The 13,277-nt window shown below is 51.6% G+C and overlaps 2 protein-coding genes across 2 annotated transcripts; both read right to left on the reverse strand.

Moving 5' to 3' along the window:
• Positions 1-1,555: 1,555 nt before the first annotated feature.
• LOC139826734 (olfactory receptor 14J1-like) lies at positions 1,556-9,767 on the reverse strand. Its single transcript, XM_071803133.1, has 2 exons — positions 9,755-9,767; positions 1,556-2,511 (listed from the first exon to the last, which is right to left on the reverse strand). The coding sequence occupies exons 1-2, from the start codon at positions 9,765-9,767 to the stop codon at positions 1,556-1,558; spliced, it is 969 nt and encodes a 322-aa protein (XP_071659234.1).
• A 1,486-nt stretch (positions 9,768-11,253) lies between these two features.
• On the reverse strand, positions 11,254-12,213 carry LOC139826735 (olfactory receptor 14J1-like). The gene has a single exon (XM_071803134.1). The coding sequence runs from the start codon at positions 12,211-12,213 to the stop codon at positions 11,254-11,256; it is 960 nt and encodes a 319-aa protein (XP_071659235.1).
• Positions 12,214-13,277: the final 1,064 nt, after the last annotated feature.

Raw genomic sequence — 13,277 nt, forward strand, 5'->3', positions numbered from 1 at the left:
GACAGAGGTATGCTGACCACCCCTTCATTCTTCAAATTCTCCGTCCTGCCCTTGTTGAAGATGGATTTGACATCTTCCTTTCCTGAGGACCTCAGAACTTGTCTGATTCTGCTGTCACTCTTGGTAGCACAATCCAGAATCATGGGCAAGGGCGACAGAGCACTTGAAATGAGCCTGTCCCAGCAGCTGAGATGAATCTCACTGGGCCACTGAGGTTTGTTCCTGGAATCACACACAGAAATGCCACGGTTCCATCAGGCATCCATATCTGAGTTGGTCTCAGGACTCCTTCTGCACCCAGGGATGCTCACAGACAGAGTCTGACCCTTTTGCACATAGAGGCCGTAGTCTCAGTTTCTCTCTGGCATCCTGTTGCCACTCCAAAGGGATGGGAGAAACCTCAGCCCTGTGCTGTGCCTCCTGCTCTGCACTCATCTGAGGTGTCCTACATCATCAGGAATGGACACGGGGACATCAGTTCAAGGAAGAAGATCCCAGTGGGTTGTTTCCCCTGGGTTGTTACTCCCAATGTGAAGTGACCTTGAGACACAGTCTGTGCCACAGGCCTTCATGGAACCCCCAGGAACAGCTGCTGTCGTTAGTGTTCACCTGGATTCATCTCACCTCTCGTACATGATGTGCATGCTCACATCTCATCTCTACAACGCAGACATGGATTTCTGACCTGCTCATTCAGTGTCCATCCATGGAGGGAAGACCAAAGTCTGTGGGCTGGGGAGAGAGGCCAGGGCTGGTAGTGCGGGGCCAGACCATGACGATGCCCTGGGGCAGATGCTGTGGGGTGTCCAGTGCACAGGGGCACAGCCCAGCCCCTGCTCTGCTGGTCCTGCAGGTCTCTGGCAGGAGGCCTGGCTGTGAGAGGACACTGCTGTGTGCCAGCCCTGCAAACACACACTGATCAGCTGAACAGTGGTGTTTCATATGTGGGTCACTTTCTTGGGCATGTTCTTGAGAGAATCTTTGTAAGAAGACCTAAACCTTGAAGCCCTGCCCATAGGAAATCACCTTTCTATCTGGAAAGGCTGTTGTGAGTCCAACTCTGTCACAGCAGTGCCCATTGCCTGTCCCTGCCTGCGCTCACAGCACTGACACACAGCAGGACGGGGACCAAGCTGCCAGAGCACTCAGGCCTTGCACCAACACAAGGGGTGAGAAGGAGAGTGTGGGAGTGGAACCAGAACAGCTCTGGAAGGCCAAGTACTGGTTATCCCTGGCTCTGCTGCCATGAGAGAGCTCTTTTCCCTTCCACCCATTCACACGGGAACTGTCCCTGCAGCTCCAGAAAGGTCTTGGAGTTAAGATGCCAGTAGAAAAAAAATTGTTGAAGGTCGTTTATTTTGCTTAAACACAGAGAACACAAATTCCTCACTGACACAGCCACTCAGTGAGAAAAGAAAAGCAGGCAGCGAATTGCAAAGGGAATTAAAATATTTTCATAATAAACAAACACAAAGAGAAACAAAAAATGCTGCAGACAGGATGAATCTACAATGAGTTAGACTATAACTCTTATATAGAACAAGATAGAGCCAGTTTATAGCTTCAGAAATAATCCAGTCATCTGTTTCCTCAGGGCATCCTTGAGCTCCTGGTTCCTCATGCTGTAGATGAGGGGGTTCACTGCTGGAGGCACCACCGAGTACAGAACAGACACCACCAGATCCAGGGAAGGAGAGGAGATGGAGGGGGGCTTCAGGTAGGCGAACATGGAAGTGCTGATAAACAGGGAGACCACGGCCAGGTGAGGGAGGCAGGTGGAAAAGGCTTTGTGCCGTCCCTGCTCAGAGGGGATCCTCAGCACGGCCCTGAAGATCTGCACATAGGAGAGCACGATGAAGAGAAAACACCCAAATCCTATTAATAGACTAAACACAATAAGCCCAAGTTCCCTGAGGTAGGAGTGTGAGCAGGAGAGCTTGAGGATCTGGGGGATTTCACAGAAGAACTGGTCCAGGGCATTGCCCTTGCACAGTGGCAGTGAAAATGTATTGGCCGTGTGCAGCAGAGCATGGAGAAACCCAGTGGCCCAGGCAGCTGCTGCCATGTGGACACAAGCTCTGCTGCCCAGGAGGGTCCCGTAGTGCAGGGGTTTGCAGATGGCAACGTAGCGGTCGTAGGACATGACGGTGAGAAGAGAATACTCTGCACCAAACAAGAAAAATACAAAGAAGACCTGGGCAGCACATCCTGCATAGGAAATGACTGTGGAATCCCACAGAGAGTTGGCCATGGACTTGGGGACAGTGGTGGAGATGGAGCCCAGGTCAAGAAGGGCAAGGTTGAGCAGGAAGAAGTACATGGGGGTGTGGAGGTGCTGGTCCCAGGCTATGGTGGTGATGATGAGGCCGTTGCCCAGGAGGGCAGCCAGGTAGATGCCCAGGAAGAGCCAGAGGTGCAAGAGCTGCAGCTCCCGTGTGTCTGTGAACGGCAGGAGGAGGAACTGGGTGATGGAGCTACTGTTGGACATTTGCTGCCTGTGGGTATGAGGACCTGTGCAAGGAGGAAAGACAGTGACGAGTTAGAGGAGACTTCTCTCTGGAAATTAAATGTGCTGTTTCTCATGGAAAACCCCCTCCCTGATGAAGAGATGTTTCCCCTCATTCTCTCTTTCTACCAGCTGAGAAAAACAGTTCATCACAGTTTAAAATGCAGCTTGGACATCTCGTTTCCATGGACACACCTGTGAGGCAAGATCCACTGAACTGGTGTCAGAACAAAAACTGACCCACACTCCCAGCCCAACCCCAGAGAGCAAGAGCTCCAGGGACAGGTGGAGAAACAGGGAAGGACACTGCAGTGCTACCAGAAAATAAAGCAAGGACAGAAAGGCAGACGGGCATGCCGTGGAACCTTCTCGTTGCCCAGCTGTACTGCTGACACTCACATAATGACACTGTAGGGCAAGTACTTTTAGCACCTGTCTTGTGTACCACGTTCCAGGAACCCTTCCCCTGGAGGTCCAGCTGCTGAAGTGGAGACTCAGGACCTGGACCCCATGGCTTTGGGGCAGAGGCTCCGCTGGGGAGGAGAGGAGACCAGGGGTTGCACTGGGAAATGTGTCTGCACTGCAGGGGGTTCCTGAATCCCCTTCCCAGCATTTCTGGTCCATCTCCCTCTCCCTGCCCATGTCTATGTGGCCTGTAGTTGTGTCTCTGTCCCTGGGTCTGCTCCCTGTCAGTGTCACAGACCCCGTCCCACCCGCTGTGTGCTCAGCTCTGTCCTGCTCACACCTCCTGGCACTGCCCAGGGGCAGCTCTGTGTGTGCAGGGGCTCAGGAGCAGCTCAGACAAGTCCTAACGAGAACTGGGGTCTCAGTGTCTTCTCCAAACCAGAGACATAAATCCCCATCTCCCACTGCACACCCAGACAACCAAGAGTCGAAAACTGAAAGCACAGACTCCTTCCCTTGCAGCTGTTCCTGTCTTGATGTCGTTGTTCAGAAGGATCCTCTGCAATGTCTGTGGGGTTGATCAGGAGCTCTGAGCAGCCCTGACCCACACAGCACCCTTCGACCCCACAAGTTCCCTGCCTGCCCTGCCGGGGGTCGCTCCTTCCACCCACAGCTGCTGCCATGGGATCTCCCCGGGCAGGCTGAGCACTGACCCTGGCAGGTGGCAGAGTCCCTGTCCCGGCACAGCCCTGGGGTGCAGGGACCCTGCTCTGCAGGACAGCCTTGGGCACCCCTGGGTGCACAACTTGCTTCTCAGATTTTCGAAGTTGCTGAAAAAGATCCCTGTCCTTACAGATCCCACCAGCTGTGCCTGTGCCAGTTTGAGGAGATGCCTCCAGGAGCTACAGCTGCATTGCCCTGCACCCACAGACTTACCATGGCAAGGGCTGCAAAGGTTTCTCCTCCAGTGAGCTCTCAGTCATCCTCCCAGTCCTGACCACCTTTAATCTCTCTCTGCCTTGCTCGTCTCCCTGAGATCCCCAGGCAGAGCCCTCAGCCCTGCTGCGCTGTGCAGAGGAGCTGCTCCTGGGCAGAGCTGTCTCTCTGCAGCGCTGCCGCTTGCCAGGAGCTCCCTCTGTCCCAGGAGCCCAGCCCAGCTCAGCAGCACAGGAGCAGCCCAAGGGGCTTTAATGACCCCTCTGGTGGCGTTGGTGCTGAGTCCATGGACCTCAGACCCTGGAGGAAGATGAAGAAACTTCTCAAGAAGTCAAAGTCAGATTCAAACTGCAAAGTTTCTTGTAATGTTAATGAGTCCCACTGAGGGAACCTACTGAGAAACAATATCCAGGATCTGGGTAGAGCAGAAAATTGGAGGCAGTGATGACAGGTCAGCAAAAGCAAAGTAAAGGTCTCTTTGATACTGATTAAACCTGGATGTGTTTCTTTAACCAAAGGGCCAAGACCTGACCCCAACCCTGGGCTCTTCCTGGGACAGTGTGATGTGGGGCTGTGCAAGGCCAAGGGCAGGACTATGGTCCTACACCTCCTAGGTTCCTGGCTGGGGACAAGGAGGCCATGAGGCCCCTGTGGTGGAAGGACAAGGTGTCTCCACACAGGCATCAGAGGTGGACACAACAACCATCGCTAAGGGGAGAAGGAGCTCATGTCTGGTGGGGTTTTTGGCGTCTACATCCCTTGATCATCTCCACCACAGCCTGTCCTGTGCTGTGGCATCCCCTGCACCTCTTTCCCTGCAGGCTGGAGACATCTCCCCTGTTGCCCCACCTTGCTCTTGTCTGAGCATCTTCCTTCCTTTGCTGAGATCTCTGCATCCTCCCCAGCTCCTCCTTGAAGCACAAAGCCTTGGCCTGATGCAGACTCGCTCTGCTGACTTACTGCATCACAGTACTGCCCTTCCAGTCACATTCCTTTCTGCTCATCTCCAGCCTGGACCTCCCCAGCTGCTCTTTGTGCCATTATTTCTTTCTCATACCATTTTTCACTAGTTAGAAAACCTCCACCACCTCTGAAACCACCCTTCAAGCACTCTCAGGCTACTCCTGCACTGCTGCAGCCTCCCCAGCGCTGCTGCGCCAAAGCAGCCCAGGTCCCTCAGCATCCCACACCATGTGCACAAGGTGCTGAACCTGTCTTGGCAGAGCCCTGCACTCTCCAGTTCCTCCCTGCTTCTCCAAACTGGGAAGCCACACACTGGCACAGCCCCGTGTGTGTGGGGTGACACCAGTGCTGAACCGAATGGGATGAGAACTCCAGGTGTCTGGGTCCCCACGCTCCTCCTCATGCAGCCCCGTGTGCAGCTGCCTTGTTCCTGGTGAACGTGCACCACGGGCTGGTGTGGGGACCTTGGAGTGCCCAGGCCCTTCTCCCCGGTGTTACTGCTCAGTGTGTCAGGTCCTGCTGTGTCCTGATGGATGGGGTTATTGTCCCACCCTGATACAGCACTGGTCCCTTTATCTTGTCAATATTCAGAGTTATCTGATGGGTACATACCAGATGCGTGGAGGTCTGCCTGGGGACAGACAATGTCAGCTGAAGGTTGAGGAGTCAGCATGAGAGGGCAGAACAACATGGGCAGTGTTGTGGTGACTGGACATCAGCTGGAGGATCTCTGATGAGGAAGAGGAATTAGATGAGGCCTCCTTCAGACAAATGAAAGAAGCCTCATGTTTGCAGGCCGTTTCCTTGTGGCAGACCTGAGATATCCCAATATCTGCAAGGTAGCAGCCATCCAGGAGGGGTTGGAGCTCATTGACAACATCTTCCTGACACGGGTGACTGAGGAGTCAGTGGGGTGAGGTGCCCTGTGGGACTTCACACTTACAAACCAGAAAGAGTTGGTCAGGATGGAACAGTCAGGGATGGGAAAGTGGAGCTGAGGCTCCTGGGAGATGATCACAAGGCAAAGAGCACAGCTGTTGTGCAGCATTTTTTACCCTTTCTCAAATACAATATCACAAAGGTGCTGCCAGCACCACTGAGTGGCTCTAATTTGGCAAGGAGTGGGTCCAGCTGAAATCGACTCTGTCTGACATTGCTCAAACTCCTGTTGTCCTCTTAGAGAGGTGACAACTGTAGCACAGCCACACTCACCCCCTGTTCCAAGACTATGTAAATCCAGTACAGGGTGGCAATGTGTCAGATGTTACAAACTACTTGATCATGGAGAAGAAATGGAAAAGATCTTCTGTCAGTAACCTGACAAAGTCTTCTGTCAGTGAGCAGGTTCCTGTGGGGAACTATAATTGCCCTGACTTTCACTGGCCAGGCAAAGCAGTGGGTGACAACAGTCCAGGATGCTGAGTTATCTTATTGACATGGCTGCCTGGCCAACAAGGGTGATGCTCACCTGGTTCTGAAACTGGGAAACAAGAAAGAGCTGGTGAGGGATGTGAACATCAGTGTCCAGCTTGGTTGTTGTGACCAGGACACAGTGGGGTCCCAGGCACCAGAGAGGAGGGAAGAAGGCCAGCAGCAGAGCACAGGCTGGTGGAATCCAGAGAAGTCTTGTACATAACTGGAGAACACCCAGGAGTGGATGGGGCTCAAGTCAAGTGTTACTTGAGAAACTCAGACAAAATTATAGAACAGGAGATGGGTCATTTGACCAGGTCCCTGAACACAAGTATCACTGTGCACAGCACCTGCGATTCCCAGGAACACCCACCTCTCGGTCCAGAGGAGTGTGACTCCTCTTGAGGTGTCCTGGTCTGTCTCCTCACCCACGTGGTGATTTAGGTACCCGCTTTTCCGATATATTCAGTCTTTATCAGGAGACACTCCGGATCAATATGAACAGGAGACTGCTGATGCCACCCATTCTGGGAAAGGAGGAAAGGGTGAGCAGGGAATGAAATAGAGGAAATACTGCTTTGTTGCTGTTTATTATGGAAATGCTCACTGTTTGGCTGTTTCTGATATCCCCCTAATCATCCACACCAGACTTGAAGCCTTTAGGAAAGTGATCACAGAGCCTTGGCTTGTAAGAGCATTTTAGATGTTAGTGAGCCCTCTGCTGCCGTGATCCCGAACTGCAGGCGCTGAAAGAATGAAGAAACCTCTGATGAAGTGAAAGGCAGAAGCAAAACCCAAGTTCTGCGGGTGTGTGGGACCCCACGAATGGCCATCACTGACACAGCTGTGAAGGAAACAACCAGTCCAGGTCCCTGTCCCTGGACGCTGGTGAAGCAAAAGCCTTGAGACACTGGTTACGGGTGGGGAAGTTGATGTGGAAGTGGCTCTGATGCCATGTCAGCCCTTCATGTCTATTTACCATCAGGATGGCTGAGCCCTGACCCCAGAACCAGACCAAGGAGACCCTTTCTGTCTTATGTTTCTCAGGCTCTGACAGTGCTCACTGTGAGTGTTTTGTGTTTTGGGGGTGTGTTTGGTGCCAAGTGCTGTTGCTTTAACCACAAGGCTCTGGTTTTCTGACGATTTGGCAATGACTGTGAGATACTCAAAACCCATTGAGCTTCTTTCAGAGACCTGGCAATGGTCACCAATCACCTGAGCTGTCCCAGTCCCAAACTTGCTCGAATCCTCAATTTGGGTCCATGCTCCAGCACTGAAATGCACACGTTCCTTCTGTTGCTGCCCTAAAATCAAAAAGAAAAATCAGTCTATTCCACATTAGTATGACCAGCCCATGCTCTTCAGGTCTTCTTCTTTAACACACTTACTGCTACGCATGGACCTCTCTCTTCCTGCACTCCCATGTGTCTCACAAACCTTTCACTCTTGTCGTTCAGTAATGGGCCAACACTCCAGGAGGCTCCATCCAAGTGTGGGCAGTGTAAGAGAGGAGCAGAGCAGGATCAGTTCATGGGCCATGACTGAGCACAGCCACCCCAGCAGCAGCCATTTCCCATCTCCCAGGCACAACCATGCCCACAGTATGCAAATGGCACTGCCATATATGATTAGTCCGAGGGAAACCTACCTCCAAAAATATGCTTCCTATTCCCCTTCCACCCACAGACATCAGCCACATTCCACTTGTGTCTCAGACATGGTTGTAAGGATTTGCTGAAGTCATCAGCCATCACCCTTTTCTACCCCATGTTCCCTGATGTCCCCTCTCTCCCACACCACACATGGCCAGTCACCGCTGCTCAGGTCCTCTCGCTCTTCAGAAGAGGTCTTGAACTTCTTGGCTCTTCCTGATGCTTGTTATAGTCTTTCTCCCTCCAGATCTCACAGTGAGATTACTTGTTCATGACAGGGCCTTTGTAACCATCTCTTATGAAATTGTTGTCTTTTTGTGATCATCTGTGCAGGTGTTATCACCGAAAAGCACCAAATATATCAACTCTGATACAGAGTGAAATGCAATAAAACCTTGTTGAGTCACCCCAATAGCTGTGCCTTCCAGCAAGGAGTTTCTCCTGAGAAAGGGATCCAACCTCTGCTACTCTCTGCAGAGGCACATGAGCAGTGTCCATGCACCTGGGGACACAAAGGGTGACTTTTGCAAGATCACCCTTTATCTGGATCATTTAGATATGTACCTGTGGATGGGGTATCAAGCCTTATAGTGCAGGAGAGACTGGAGTTCTAAGCTTCCTTCATCTGCCCTGTGTGACAGTCTGTAAAATACACTACCCCAGTCAAAAAGTTTGTTTTGATTCTCTTCACAGCTCTAAGCACCACATGGGTCAGGAGACAAGCCAGGATTCCCAATGAGGACTCACATGCTCTGCTCATCAAGTTTAGGTGTTCCCAGGTGTGGGAACGGTAGGATGTGCAGTTCCAGCCAAAGGATGTTGAACAGATTATACAAAAGTATGTGTTGTTTTTTTTTTTTTTATGAGTGTAAGAAGTGATAGCCCAGGACAGTGAGAATGACATCTCGGGTTGGAAAACCACCCCATATGTACGATGTGTGAATGTTGGCCCTGGGCACGTGGATGAGTGGGTCGGAATGTCGCCCACAAGATATGCATGGGAACGTGACTGAAAAGACTCACAGCATGAGAGTGGTGTGTTTACAATAACATTTATTGAAAAAACTGTTCAGCCTCTTGGCCGAGCCCTGTATCTGTAAACACATAAGTTGAGAACTGTTAATAAAAGAGAGTTCACCTCTGCCTGGCTCTGCTCTCACTGCTAACAAGAACCCTGTGCTTGTGTGTCTCTGTCTGTGTCTGTAAGAATCGTTCTCATTGCAGCACCCTGGAATCTCAGCAGACATGTCACACTGATCCGTGGGTTCAAGGAGCTGGTCAAATGCTTTGTCACCATTTCTGTAACGGTGGCTTTGCTGCCAGGCTGATGTGCAGACTCTGAACATGGAGACTGACACCTCTTGAACAACCTGCTCTGAAAGGATGAAGAAGGGGGCTGTTCTTTCTGGAAGGGTATTAAGACAGCAAAAAAGAACCTGGGTTGGGGCAAATGAAAAGGGGTGCAAAAGATGTGGTCTGGACTGATTGGGGGCACTTGCAAAGCAGCCCTGCACCTCATGTGAATTATTCCTATGGTCAGGGAGAACCTGAGAGCTTTGTCTAAATTGAAAACATGAAGGGGATGAAAGGACAGTGTCATTCAGGCTGGTTGGGATCTTGAGAGGTGTCTTGACCAACCTCCTGCTCAAAGCAGGGTCAGACCAGATTACTCAGGGCTTTATCCAAACACATCTTGGTCACTTTCAGTAACCAATGTCTACTGCCACCATGTCTCACTCATCTTATCTCACTGTCCTGCTCAAGGCCAGGTGAACCAGGGGAGGTTGTTCAAGGCCTCAACCCACCTTCGCATCCAATCCCTTTCCCAGGGACAGAGGCAGGCTGACCCACTTGCAATTCTCCCAATGCCTGTTCTTACCATTCTTGAACATGGCTTTGATTTCTGCCTTTTCCAAGGACCCCAGAACCTCTCTATTTACCCTGGTTCTTATGAGAGCACAATCCAGAAACAGAGGCAAGGGTGACAGAGCAGACTGGAGCACTTGCAATGATCTTGTCCAAGGCAGCTGAGATCAGTCTCATTGGGTCTGTCTTGTTTGTTCCTGGAGTCACACACAGAAATGTCAGGTTCTGTCAGGTGTCCACATCCGAGCTGTCCTCATGGACTCCTTATGCACCCAGGGATGCTCAGAGACAGAGTCTGTCCCTTTTACACAGAGGCAGGAGTCACAGTGTCCCTCTGGCCTCCTGTTGCCTCTCCCAAAGGACAGGAGGCACCTCAGCCCTGTGATGTGTCACCCTACTCTGGACTCAGCTGAGATGTCCCATGTTGTGAGGAATGGATGCGGGGATCACAGATTCAGGAAGAAGATCCCAGTGGGTGGTTTCCCATTGGCTGTTACTTCCAAGTGACCTCAAGACACTGTCTGTCCCACAGGCCTTCATGGAACCCCCAGGAACAGCTGATGGTGTTTGTGCTCACTTGGGTTCATCTCACCTCACATACATGATGTGCATGCTCACATCTCATCTGAACAATGCAAACACGGACTTCTGACCTGCTCATTCAGTGTTCCTCCATGGAGGGAAGAACAATCTCTGTGAGCTGGGGAGAGAGGCCAGTGGTGGAAATGGTGGTTGTGAGGGGCCAGTCCATGACAATTGCCCTGGGGCAGCTTCCACGGGGTGTCCAGTGCACAGGGGCACAGCCCAGCCCCTGCTCTGCTGGTCCTGCAGGTCTCTTTCAGGAGGCCTGGCTGTGAGAGGATGCTGCTGAATGCCCCAAACCTACAGGCCTATATTTTTTAGCTTGTTCAATCTCTCAGTCACTGTAATGGGCATGTTCTTGAGAGAATCTTTGGAAGAAGACCTAAACCTTCAGGCCCTTCCCTGAGGAGATCACCTTTCTATCTGGAACGGCTGTTCTGAGGCCAGTTCTGTCACACAAGTGCCCATTACTGTCCCTGCGTGTGGTCACAGCACTGACACACAGCAGGACGGGGACCAAGCTGCCAGAGCACTCAGGCCTTGCACCAACACAAGGGATGAGACGGAGAGTGTGGAAGTGGAACAAGAAGACCTCTGGAAGGCCAAGCGCTGGTGCTCCCTGGCAGTGCTGCCAGGCTGGACACCTTTCCCTACACCCATAGACACAGAGACAGTCCCTCTAGCTCAAAATAAGCCTTGGAGGAGGAATCTCAGAGAAAAAAAAAGCCACTGCAGAGCCATTTATTTTCTTTAAATACACAGAGAGCATGGCTCCATATTTACACAGCCAGTGGGTTTGAAAAGAAAAGCAGACAAGGAGTTAGAAAGAGGATGACAAAAATATCATGACTGATTAAAAAAAAACCGCCACCAACAGACACACACACAAAAGTCTGGGCCTCTAATGAGTTACATTAAAGCTGTTATCTGTTAAAGAGAAGATGATGAACACTTTATTATTTCTGAAATGCATCCCACCATTAGTTTCCTCAGGGCATCCTTGACCTCCTTGTTCCTCAGGCTGTAAATTAAGGGGTTCAATGTTGGAGGTATCAGTGAGTATACAACAGACACCACCAGGTCCAAGGATGGGGAAGAGATGGAGGGGGGCTTCAGGTGGGCAAAAAAGGAGGTGCTGGCAAACAGACAGATGACAGCCAGGTGAGGGGGGCAGGTGGAAAAGGCTTTGTGCCGTCCCTGCTCAGAGGGGATCCTCAGCACGGCCCTGAAGATCTGCACATAGGACAGCAGGATGAAAACGCAGCAGATAAAAGCTAAAGATCCACTAAACACAATAAGCCCAAGTTCCCTGAGGTAGGAGTGTGAGCAGGAGAGCTTGAGAATCTCGGGGATTTCACAGAAGAACTGGCCCAGGACATTGTCCTTGCAGAGTGGTAGCGAAAATGTATTGGCTGTGTGCAGCAGGGCATTGAGAAACCCAGTAACCCAGACAGCTGCTGCCATGTGGACACAAGCTCTGCTGCCCAGGAGGGTCCCGTAGTGCAGAGGTTTGCAGATGGCAACGTAGTGGTCGTAGGACATGACAGTGAGAAGGAAATATTCTGCTGTAGCACAGAAAACAAACAAAAAAAAGAGCTGTGCAGCACATCCTGTGTAGGAAATGTTCCTGCTGTCCCAGAGGGAATTGGCCATGGTCTTGGGGACAGTGGTGGAGATGGAGCCCAGGTCGAGGAGAGAGAGGTTGAGCAGGAAGAAGTACATGGGGGTGTGGAGGTGCTGGTCCCAGGCTATGGTGGTGATGATGAGGCCGTTGCCCAGGAGGGCAGCCAGGTAGATGCCCAGGAAGAGCCAGAAGTGCAAGACCTGCAGCTCCCGTGTGTCTGTGAACAGCAGGAGGAGGAACTGGGTGATGGAGCTGCTGTTGGACATTTGCTGCCTCTCCTGAGGATCAGTCCAAAGAAGAAAAGACAGTGACAGTTTAGGTGAGACGTCTCTGAAGAAAAAAGGTCATTTCTCATAGAAAATCCCCTCCCTGAATGAGCAAAAATTCCACCTATTCTACTTGACTGCCAACTGAATGACATGGTTCTTCACAGTATAAAAAAGTAGCTTCAGCATCTAGTTTCCCTGAGGATACTTCTGGGACAGGACTCCCAGTGTTGGTGTCTGAGAAAAAACTGACCCACATCCCCACCCAAACCCTGGACAGTGAGAGCACCAGGGACAAGTGAAGAAACAGGGAAGAAAATGATAGTACTACAGAACAAATAAAGCAAGGACAGAAAGGCAGATGGGCATGCTGGGAAACCTCCCTGCCCAGCTGTGCTCGCCATCACTCACATGATGTCACTATAGGACAAGTGCTTTTACAACCTGTTTTGTGTACCCCATCCTAGGAACCCTTCACCTGAAGGTCCAGCTGCCGAGGTGGAGACTCATGCCCTGGACCCCATGGCTTTGGGGCAGAGGCTCTACTGGGGAGGAGACCGGGGGTTGCACTGGAAAATGTGTCTGCACTGCAGGGGATGGCATTTCTGGTTGCAGCTCCCTCTCCCTGCCTGTGTTTCTGCTGCCTGGAGCTGTCCCTGCTGGGAGCTGTTTTTCTGTCCCTGGGTCTGCTCCTTGTCAGTGTCACAGACCCTGTCCCACCCACTGTGTGCTCAGTTCTGTCCTGCTCACACCTCCTGGCACTGCCCAGGGGCAGCTCTGTGTGTGCAGGGGCTCAGGAGCAGCTCAGAGAACTCCTAAAAAGAACTAGGGTGTCAGGAGCTTCTCCAGGACAGAGAAATAAATTCCCATCTCCCACTGCCCACTCACCCAACGAAGAATCAAAAAAACTCCAACCTTAAAATCTTCCCTATCAGATAAATGCTGCCTCAGTGTCTCCTGAAGGAACCTCTGCAAATGTCCTGGGGGTGAGCTGGAGCTGTGAGCAGCCCTGACACACGGAGAACCCAGCAGCAGAAGGACCCTGACCTGATGGGAGTCACTCC

This window comes from Patagioenas fasciata, unplaced genomic scaffold (assembly GCF_037038585.1).
Source record: "Patagioenas fasciata isolate bPatFas1 unplaced genomic scaffold, bPatFas1.hap1 Unplaced_113, whole genome shotgun sequence".
In the NCBI taxonomy this organism is placed as follows: Eukaryota; Metazoa; Chordata; class Aves; order Columbiformes; family Columbidae; genus Patagioenas; species Patagioenas fasciata.

Bases quoted from the DNA above. Each gene is read 5' to 3' on its own strand.
- LOC139826735 (XM_071803134.1), bottom strand. From the start codon at position 12,213: ATGTCCAACAGCAGCTCCATCACCCAGTTCCTCCTCCTGCTGTTCACA.